Source organism: Prosopis cineraria, unplaced genomic scaffold (genome assembly GCF_029017545.1).
Source record: "Prosopis cineraria cultivar Desert tree isolate PC_DT_omini unplaced genomic scaffold, ASM2901754v1 PC13, whole genome shotgun sequence".
In the NCBI taxonomy this organism is placed as follows: Eukaryota; Viridiplantae; Streptophyta; class Magnoliopsida; order Fabales; family Fabaceae; genus Prosopis; species Prosopis cineraria.
This window is the reverse complement of record NW_026555344.1, coordinates 11,942,113-11,953,788: the sequence shown is the minus strand read 5'-3', so window position 1 is coordinate 11,953,788 and position 11,676 is coordinate 11,942,113. Positions and strand designations below refer to the sequence as shown.

The 11,676-nt window shown below is 32.5% G+C and overlaps 1 protein-coding gene across 1 annotated transcript; it reads right to left on the bottom strand.

Annotated features, from left to right (window-relative positions):
• Nucleotides 1–309: 309 nt before the first annotated feature.
• Nucleotides 310–3,184, bottom strand: LOC129290710 (uncharacterized). The gene is made up of 4 exons (XM_054927596.1): nucleotides 2,926–3,184; nucleotides 1,880–2,156; nucleotides 1,217–1,785; nucleotides 310–1,137 (listed from the first exon to the last, which is right to left on the bottom strand). Exons 1-3 carry the CDS (start codon nucleotides 3,024–3,026, stop codon nucleotides 1,669–1,671), a joined length of 495 nt encoding a protein of 164 aa, XP_054783571.1. The 5' UTR covers nucleotides 3,027–3,184; the 3' UTR covers nucleotides 310–1,137; nucleotides 1,217–1,668.
• Nucleotides 3,185–11,676: the final 8,492 nt, after the last annotated feature.

Genomic DNA, 11,676 nt, shown 5'->3' with positions numbered 1-11,676 from the left:
GGAATGATAGTTAAATTGTATGTATAAAATCAATATCCAAACATATTATAAAATAAAAACCGACAGCAGCTATTATTTTGTTGTTTCACCCATAAATCATTGATACATTTGGAAAAGGGAAAAAAAACGTCCTCCATGCTTTTCTATTAATATATAATATATATAATAAAAACAATAAATCATCAATAATTTATAAATCAATAAAATATCAATATCCATAATTTATAAAAACTCCAAATATTATACTGTCAATGTCTGATAACATCTGCCTTAGTTATATATTAAAGATTTTTTTGTACGATTTCAAGATAAAATTAAAACCATAATATATTACATTACGAATATTTTTCCCTAACCTATTTGCACATGGCATAGTAGGTACAACCACAATCCTTAATAGACGTTTGGCCACTGATATAGCAAATTGGAAGCTTTACACTATTTTTCAGAATTCATAAATACTAGTAGGTTCTTGTAGAATTTTGTACCAACAGATTTACACTTTAACCCTAGAAATAAAAATAAATACTTACAAAATTAAAAAATTGAACTATTAATAAGTCCAACCAATGGAGAACAATGAGATCAATCTTGGCAATGCTTAAAGTAAAAGATTGCCCCACAATCTCTGCTCAAATCCAATCCAGTTATTTCATTCAAGTCAACAGCCACTAAAGCCAATTGTTTCAAGCAATCTCACATTGGTTGGGCATCAGGCTAATTTGCTTGCTGGGAATTTGAACCCAAAGATTCATTCAATTGCTCTGTTGGCTCAGGAACACCGCAATGGGAGGTTGTTCTGCGAGAGACTTGTGCATTTGCATCGAAGTGAACCCCTTGATCGTTGCCTGCATTTCCATAATCTTCTGCTCTAACTCTTTTACCCGTGACTCTGCCTCTGACTCGACTTTCTTTATTGCTTCCTTTATCATCATTTGCACATGTTCCAGTGATGCACCTTCTGATCTACGGCTAAAAGGGGGCTGTGGTGGTCCAAAGTATTCTCTAATACCCACACCTCTTTGCACCCCTCTAACACGGCCAGGGTGCTCTTCTGTTCCCAATGTTGTGGTTAATATATCCTTCCTAATTGTAGGTAACAAAGGTACCCTGAGCAGCTTCTTTTACTAGAGAATCCTACAACATGCAAGTGACAAATGCAGTTACTAAAGATACATAATCAAGAATGTTATTAAAGACAAATGCAGTTACTTACAATTTTCACTGCTACTTCTCTAGCTTCCTTAGTAACAAACTCCCCTTTTCTTATTCATTCGTGCTCTCTTCCATGCTTGAAGCACGATTAATAGGAGATGGAGGAGAAAAACTGCATTAATATCATCAACTCCTGCTTCTTTCTTTTAACTTTTCACTTCTCTTCATACATTATAAAGTAATGCATATCCTCCCCGAGAAAGAGTATGATTGCATTGGTTTTTCTTTCGGCGTTGTTTACCTTTTTGACTTTTTTCCTTTTAAGCAAACAATGAAAAATATTTGATATAAATAAAATTTTAAAAATTATTATTTTGATATCATAGTCATATTCCGCTTACCAAAAAATCAGCATGTTGTCTAATCTCAACAAACTTCGTCCATGTACCATAATCAATAAATGGATACTTCACCGAGTTATTTTTACCGCCACCATCATCCTTTTCTTTGTCTTTATCCTGTGAAAACACGTACTTTCTTGTAAGTTTTGACTTGAAGTCCTTCCATGCCTCCAGCATACGAGAGCCACTTTTTCTTCAGAAATTTATTGTCAGGTATGTCATATGTAAACTACAAAATAACACGCCAATAATAAAATTAACAAACACTTACATTTTAATACGACAGTAAATAAAAAGTAAATAAGACATCTAATGAGAGGTACCAGTATAGTATTCCAAACTTCATCTCTATCACTTTCTTTCACATCATCCCACTCATTTTCCAAAATGCTGATCTTTTGACGCGCAGTAAGTCCAACAAAACTCTTAAACAAGTTTCCTTTTCCCCTATCAATTGGCTCCCCTCTCTCATCTAAATCAATGTGGATCTTCTTGCCTCCACGTATTTGGACCAATTTAGTAAGCTGTGTAGCACCTTTTCTACCTCTTCTAGATTTCGTATTTTTGGTGTCATGACTAGATAGATTCTCCATGTTCCTCCTACAAACCAAGATATATATGGTAACAAAAATTATTGTAAAAAAAAAAAAATTGAACAATTCATTATTATTGGGAACATTGTCATTTGCAAATTCTAAAAACAATTCTATTCCATACTCATATTCATGATTCATCTGCAAAGCATCTATCCAACTAAGATCAATTATTACCTAATTCAAATTTAAATATCAACATATCATTATATGTTTTGAGGTTTAAGAAAAACCAGCACATAACAGCTTATTAAAAACAATTCCCTAGGGATTAAACCCTCTTTTTCTCCTTGCTGGTTCCTAATCAAATAGCTATTTCAGCAAATCCCAATGATATTGCTCAACAAATGACAGCTATAGGTTTTTCACAAACTAGATGGAATAAAAAATTTTAACAAATGCTTTAAAGTTTTCAAAAAGAAATTAGCTTAGCCCATGCAATACTATTTGATTTTTGTATATAATAAAATGAAATGGATCTCCTATGAATTAAAAAAATAAATAAATAAACCAACAGGTCACTATGATCATAGTCCTCATCATAGTAAAATTGAAAGGAACAAACTTTAAAAATCTAATGCTTTGGGGAAGAGCAATAGATTGAAATGTGTCCATTAAAATTATATAAAATAGATGCTAGCTAGCTGGAATGGCACACAAGAATAGCATTGAACACGGAAAGAATGAAATGAGAAGAGAAATCAACATATTTAAATGGATACTAACTGGAATGGAACAAGAGAAAAGCATTCAACAGATTGAAATGAAACACGTACCAGCTGGAATGGAAGAATGGCAAGAAACTGGAGAGAAACAATATAAGAAAAGCACGAAGCCACCAGCTGGAATGCAAGAAACTAGCTGCAAGAAGCACCATGAAGAGAGACAATCTATGGAAGCTGCAACAAGAGGCCAAGACAAGACTATAGAAGAAGCAGGAAGAGAACTCACTAAAATGCAGAAGCAGCAGGAAGAAGATGGAGCAAGAAACACGAAGAAGCACAAAGCTACACTCAGCAGCTAATAGAGAATAAAATCAGATGACCTGTGAACGAATGAGTACAATCAGAGAATAAAATGCAGAACATTCAAATGTTAGCTACTAGCTGGACGTTGGAATTATGGCGTTTGTTCTTCATTTAGATCAGACGCCATAATACATTAAAATTGATTATCAAAAAACATGGGAGCAGGATTTGGAATTATGACGTCTATTCTTCATTTGGAACAAACGCCATAATATATTATAAGATTACATAATGTTGTTTGTGCTTCATTCAGAACAAACACCATAACGCATAATATTATTTTTCAATTTTTTTTTTGCATACAGTGTCTTCTAGCTCTTAATTTACATGCCCCAAAATGGACACAATTGGGGGGGGGGGGAATTTCATGCGTAATCAAACAGGCCATAAAGCATTAGAGAACAACCACAAAAAGAAACTAAATACAGAGAAGAAAACATCATCCTGGAAAACATTAACACAATAATGATTGAAACTATTCAGTAACTTAGAAATGACTAAAGAAACTGGATTGAAACCATTGTAGGAGCCCATATCTAGAGAGAGAAATTTCCTGTGAACACAATTGATGCGCACTGCAACCAACTGAAAGTCATCATTTCAACAGAACTTTGTTGTCCACCAACAGAACGAATGCATAGGATCTGTATCAAAAACTTGTTTCTTCATAACCATTTCATTCAAGTAATGCGACTCAAAGCAGATGGCCATCAAACAAAATAATGGATTATGCTTTTTAATTATATTCATCCATCTTAACCACAAACCTGTAGCAGGTAGAAAAGAACATTGAGAAAGTGATGATGAAGGCATACTCACTGTATAAACCTTACACCAGTCACAAACATGATCTAGAAGATCGCACTGGCTTTGGTATTCCTTCAAAATTTCATCTGGGTTTGGAGCTAAAACATGATAAGTAACTAACTTCCTCAAATTCCAAAGCAAGATAATAATATGGAGGATCAAATTAGTTCTCTGATCCTTTTTGGTTGCTTGAACACAGAAATGAGACAATCAATCAAACTTGCTTCCATGAAGGAAGATGTTTGAATAGATAGATCACCAAACTAGAGTGAATAGATAAGTGCACAATGAGCTAAAACATGATCAATAGATTCAGCATATCGAAATCCAAAGGGACAAAGTTATTGTTAGAGGTTGTGCTCTCTCAAAATGTCACCAATTGGCAGAGAAAGGTATAAATTAATAAAAGTTTCCACACAAATAAGAGTGCTCTCTCAAAATGACCCCAATTGGCAGAGAGAGATATAAAAATTTCCACACAAATAAGATGTGTTTTAAAGGAAGCTTCAAATTCCAAATGAACTTCCAAAAAGGAAGAATCAACAATAATGAAGGAGTTCTAACCTGAGAGGATAAAATTTCATAGCCTTTCCTAGCTGTATATCCACCCATGTTGGAACCAGACAAGATAATTTTATCCTCTTGCAAAGTGACTGGAAGTGGAGTATTGAGTATAAGTTGTGAAACCCATTGATCATAAAGAGCATTGATGAGTTGTTCGTTCCATACATTTGAAGACCAACCCCAAGACTGCTGTATAACAAGACCCTGAACTCAAAAAGAGCTCAACTCAAATGGAAGTGGAGAGGAACTATGTGAGGGAGAATTTGATTGGTGCTTAAAAGGATAAAGAAGAGGAATATTGGAGCCGGTACCCACTTTCCATCTTAAATTGGTAATTCTCAGATTCTCCCCGAAAGAAATAAACACAGGCAGGATCAGTAGCATTGCAGACTGATTTTGAAAGCTTAACATAGGACATGACATAGAGTCATAGATGTTGAAAGCAGAAAGAACAGACTTAATTAAAGTTAACCTTAAAGCCTGAGAAAGGAATGTAACATTGCATCGGGTAATTTCAAATATAATTTTGATTTTTAATAATATATTTTATTTATATAAAAAAATCTTTTCAAAAATCATTTTAATGCAGTATAATTTATAAAAATATTTTTTAATAATACATATGATTTATTTTAAGATTTTCTTACTTTATTTTTAAAACATATTTATTCATTTTTAATATAAACTTTTCAAAAATTTCTTTACTGGTTTAAATAATATTAATTTATGCAAACAACTTTTTTTATAAAAGATCCTTTTCTTTTCGAAACCATATTTCAATAAGAAATTAAAGTGTTGTTGAAGGAGATTGAAATCGAGGTGTGAACAATAATGTGTGGAAGCTGAGGGTGGAGGGAGATTGAGCCATGAGCTTGTGCGCGCCCCAGCATAGGATAGCTGAGGGTGGTGGAGGGAGATTGAGCTGTGGGTGAGTATGGAGGGAAAAATTATGGCGTCAGTTGTGTTTGGGACTGACGCCATAATTCAATATGCAAAGTGAGTTGTACCGAGATGGAGCTTTGGATAAGTGTGAAAGGAGGAATTATGGCGTCAGTTGTGTTAATGGAACTAACGCCATAATTCCATCTCAAAAACATAGAGAATGCAGTCAGACCACAGGTTTCTGATCTTAATTTTAAGGGTTTTAGCAAGAGTTGGCATCAAACTTAACAGAGCTGCCAGAGAAATTTCATCCCCCTATAGTCACACTGTATATCTTTCCCTCTTATTTCTGATCCACAAAGAACCAATTGCATGTATACATGCATGCAAGTACAGGTAATAATCATTAAAGTTCATTACTGAACAATGTTGATAATTCAATTACTTTTATCAATAGAAATATATAATTACATTATTGGAAGATAACTGATGATTTCAGAAACATCAGAGTTTCATCTGTACCACCCATCGTTGGTGGCACACCATTTCATTCACACAAAACCTGATATATTTTTTAATAAAAACAAGACAAAAAATAAAAATACACATGCTTTGAGGTACATAAGTAGTTCATCGTCCTTTGAGCAAATGGAGGAAACAACGTCCCCAAGGCAACTGTAAGTACGGCCCGCCAATTGCTAGAACCATTAATTTTCTACAGACTTTTCACCCAAAAATCTCAACTAAGTCTCCACATCCAAGTACTTGGGAAATCAAAATGCAAACACACCAAATACCACCATCTATGTGTCAAAAAGCCAGTTCTGTTATTTTTTCCCCCATTGAGTTGTTCATTTCTCTCTTTGCAAAAGCGTCTGATCCAGGTTTCAATATACATGACAGTAAAAAAAACAGTTCAATGGCAAGGATAATCTTTGAGCTTTTAGAAATCTTCCTACAATGTGAGGGTCAACGTCTTTTCCAGGTGTCAACTACTGCAAACGTGAAAACGATATCAAAAGCGTGCCAAGGCACATGGCTATTCTCCATCAGCTCCTTCCATCATTTAACATTAAGGGCATTGCATACATTCTATATAAAATGGCAAAAAATCAAATACCCGAATCAGGCTCATGGCGTAGGCAAATAGTTACGCATCTTTCCCTGACTAGTAATCCGAATCTCGTTTTCATCAAATGGCGTCTCCTCTCTGGGCTTCTTGACCTTCTGGTACTGATCCATGTAAACTAACAGCATCAGAAGTAAGACTCTACTCAAAAAAACCAATACAAGAAAACAAGAAGCAACTGCCAAAGCTCGTGGAGATACCTAGCAGACTTTAAGATTTGATCTGAGTCCTACCGTGAATCTTAACGATAGATATTGCAGCAGAAAGAGCCCTCTTCTACGCGACGACCAGCCAAGGACGAAAACGACGATTCTGGAATGAGCGAGTGAGTCCGGAAACTGAAGCCAAGAGGTGTGGGTAAAAACGCATCCACTTTGGCTTGTTAAACACCTCGCGACGGCGACTGGAACGGTAACTGCAGCCGGCCAGATTCGCGACTCCGCGAAGCTGGTGCTCGAGGAACGACCGAGTGACTAGGGCAAGCCTACGGAAACCCGGCCCCTCTCCCACCCTTTACTGGACCATTATTAAATCTAGACCGTCTAAATTTAATTTAGACAATTCAAATTGAATATAGAGGAGTGGCACGAAAGGCCCTGAAAATATAGAGTATTATACTTTGGAACTAAAAATTTTTGATATTCCACTGCAAAGTCAGGGTCTTTTTGCAATTTTTTTGGGATCAAAAGTGTTATTTTGCCCTTAACGAAAAGCAAAGAAGCAAACTGAACGTGAAGGGATCGAAGACAAAGACGACAAGGTTTCTCATTTGAAGGAGTGAAAGGTTTCTCAACTTCGACAATAAAACGTAACTTTTGAGATCTATAAATTTTAAAATTCGTCCATTTTAAATAGTACTTCAATTAAATTTTTTCATTGAGCTTTGATTAAAGGTATTGTCCACCATTTTGATGCTAAAATAAGAAATAGCCGAGAGGTGGATGATAGAACTTAGTGAGCTATGAAAGTCTCTAGTGTGCACATGGTAAATGTAGTTATTACATTTTGGTGAACAAAGAGTTTAGCTCAATGATTTAAATGATATCATTCTTACTTGCTAGTGAAGTAGTGATAGAGGTGGTCTTGATTTATTTAATATGTAGTAATTTTAGTTAATAGAAGTATTTAATGAGGGTTTTATATGAGCTAGTAAAATACATATGAAATGGACTTTTTATTATACAAACTACACTGTAATGTTGTTAAAATTTAAATTTTATTTGTGATTTTAATGCTAATATGAGTTAAGGGATGCTGAACCATGTAAGTTAGTTGTGAAAGTTTTAGAGTAGATTAATTATTATACAATAACAATGGTTGACTTATTCATATTAAACTTTTACATGTGAATTAAATAAAATATGACTCAATATGAAGAAATCTACTATCAAAAATATTGAAATATTTGTTGTGTAAAAATGACCTTTGAGTTATTGGTGTTGAATATTGAGTTGTGCATTTTGGTAAGCTTAACCTACTGATAAACTAAAATCTCATGGACTTTCAGTTGAAAATATATTAATCTTGTATTGCGCATAGTAAATATTATATTACATATCGTTTGTCTAACTTGTACATTTTATTAAATCTAGCTACAAATAAACTAAAATCACATGAACTTTCAATTGAGAATACATGAACATTGTGTTGTGAATAATGAATATTGTGTTGTACATTATTTACTTAACTTGTGCATTTTGTTAAGCCTATACTACTGATAAACTGGAATCGCATGAACTTTCAATTGATAATATATGAATCTTGTATTTTGTATTGTGGATATTATGTTGTACATTATTTGCCTCAATTGTGCATTTTGCCTAGACTGCTGATAAACGGTCAACATTTAAGAGATTTGAAGGATAGGTCACTTTTGTATCAACTCTAGTAACGTTATAAGTATTTTTATTCCTGATCGATGACTTTGTAATTATTTTTGCCCCTTTGTTAGTCCACACTAGCAAAGATTGATATATGACATACACAATCAACATTTAACGATAAAAAAATAACAACATTAGGGCAAAATTAACAATTTGATCATTTTTGCACCCACTCATGTAACATTATGAGTATTTATGTCCTTTCCTCACTTTGAGATATTGGATTCCCCTGACTGACCACTTTGTATGTATTTTTACTCCTTTATTTTTTTATTTTATAATTTATTATCTTGTATATTTTAAAAATAAAATTAAAAATTATTTTATACAGAATTTGTTATTTCATGTGAGTTAAGATTTAAAATAATAAAAATTATCCATCAATTATAAACATATTTTTTTGTAATTTATATAAATTAAATTTGTAATTTCATTGTAATAAAACATTTTATTTTATGATTTATTATTTAAATTTATATTTTATAACACAATTAATTATTTTGTACATATACAAAATATAAACAATGAATGATAAGTAGAGTTCGCGCCTTTACAAAAAAAAAATATTAGATCTTATATTATTATTTTATTATGAATCTCATATTCACAAATTTTTTATTTTTACTATGTGTTTCACATCTATTTTTTATGGGTCCCATATGAGATTTTACTTTACAAGAATTATCTTTTAAAAAAATAAATGATTATTTGTCCATCCATCTGTATACGAATAGTAACCATATGTACTTTACATATATGTAAAATAGATTTTATAATTTTTTTATATTTACCAAAAAAGAATAGATTTTTATAATTTTAATATTAAGTAGAGCTGTCAATTAGGGCCAGCTCGGCCCTAAAGGGTCGGCCCTTGAAGGGCCAGGGTCTAAACGGGCTGACCCTAATAAGCTCGATTACATATCAAGGTTTCATTTTTTAAGGCCCGGCCCTAGCCCTCAGGGCTAAAGGGCTGGCCCTCAGGGCCTCGGCCCTATTTTTTAAAATTATTTTTTAATTAAAAAATTATAAAATATATATTTATAATCATAAAAAAGTTATTATTCATAAAATTAAGTTTAAAAAAATAAATTTAAATCAATTTACACCACAACAATAAAGAAAACTAAAATATTTAAGTCTAATATCAAATAGCAATATCAAAGTGAATACCAATAAAAATTAAACTTAGCTAATATTATTAGCTAAATCTTAATAAATGAATGAGGGATGAATGAATGCATTTAATATGTTCATTTCTTTAAATTATGTATTTAATCTTTTATTTTTTATATTATAATTTTTTTTTAAAAAATTATAAATGGGCCTAAAAGGGCCGGCCTTGGCCCTAAAGGGCCAGCCCTTTTATTTTCGGGCCTAAAAGGGGCCCTTTTAGGTCCGATTTACTTTTTTAAAGGTAAAATAGAAGCTCGGTCCTTAATTTTTTTGGGCCTAAAAGGGCCGGCCCGTTGACGGCTCTAATATTAAGTAATACTGCCATACATACATATATATTTATGTAGATAAACAATCAATAAAAATTAAAAAAAATTATTAAAGTTAATTGCCAATATGAATAATCTAAATTTAATATAGAAGTTTAATATTTAATATTAAAAATTTTATAATTTTAATATTAAATCTATACTATTTAGAATATACATGGATAAATTAATTTATAAAAATTTTATTTTTAAATTTGAACCACTCAAATTAAATCTGGAGTTTAGAGTATCCAAATTAATAATAAAACATCTTTATTAAATTTTTTAATGAATATGGAAGATAAATATTTTAAAGTTAGATGATCCAAATTAAATGTGGATGTCACCAAGGAACCAACCTTCGGACTCATTTTTATTCTGGCACGGGAATGGGTGTGAATAGTATGGAAATAAGGGAAGGGCATTTGAGGTAATGAACATTTTTACGGAAAGTCTCCATACATTGAAATGATTTTTTTTTTACTAAAATGTCCCTGGTTAACAAATCTATAAACACAGCTGCCGCGGATTTGGATCCTATGACTATAGCAATTAAAATCATTGAGTGACTTTGCCCATGTGGCAAAATCTAGGCTTTTCATTAAATCAATGGTTTGGATAATGTATTGTAATCAAAATTAAGAAACACTCAATCCAAATCCATTCAAATCTCTTAAATAATATCATGGAATAAATCTCTACCCTATCTCCCTAAAATGTAATGCATCCTACTTCAAACATATCCAATCGAATGAGAAAATGGACTTCATCATCCTTATTAGATAGGTTTTGTCTTTCTAATGCGTGGTTAGTTGGTGTCCAATGAATCGATCAAAATAATATATATATTTTTTCAAAACAATGAACCTCCAATAATGCACCTACTTTCCACTACCCTTCTCGTTTATCTTTTCTTTCGAACAAAAATCCGTAGGGGACAAAAACAACCCACCTTCACGTCCACCCCTCGATCACAGTCACAGTCCCCTCAACCCCATTGCCAAAGTTCTCAGATAGAAAGGAAACATATATTTGCATAATTACAACGATATTCAAGAAGAAAGATAGAAAGCAATGAGATATGTGGATTCTGCCAGCACGATCTTACCGAAGATGGTAGGTTTTGTTGGATTTGGAACCTTGTAAACCGTTGATGTTAACGTTAAGGTAGAACGAAGATGCTGGGTTTCGTCGGACTTGGAACCTTAAGAGCTGTCGACGTTAATTCTCTCTAATCTCAACAGGTCCTCGAAGAGATTTGGATTGAGTGTGACTGATTTTAGTTATAACAAGATCATCCTAGCCATTAATTTAATAAAAAGTCTGGATTTTACCACATGCCTAAAGTCACTCCATGACTGTAATAACTACAGTCATGGAATCCAGATCCCAGCTGCCGCTTATATTTTTGTCTTAATTTTACACTCTTCAACTATTGGATTTGGATTCTATTAATGACCTACATTTACTCAATTAATGGGCATTTCAAGTGACATAATAATAAATATTTGATTTAATCAAATGACTATCATAGATTTTGTCATATATATAATATTTAGAAAATACAAAATCTTAAATTTTTAAGAGGGATAACCTACGTAAGGTGAGTGTTCTGATTATGAGAATTGTTTTAAATTTTTTAAATAAAATATATCTTGATAATTTTAAAATATTAATAAAATCCAACGTTATAATTTAAACATAAATTGAGTGAATTTAATTCACTTACTGATTTTAGTTATTGCTTCTTTCC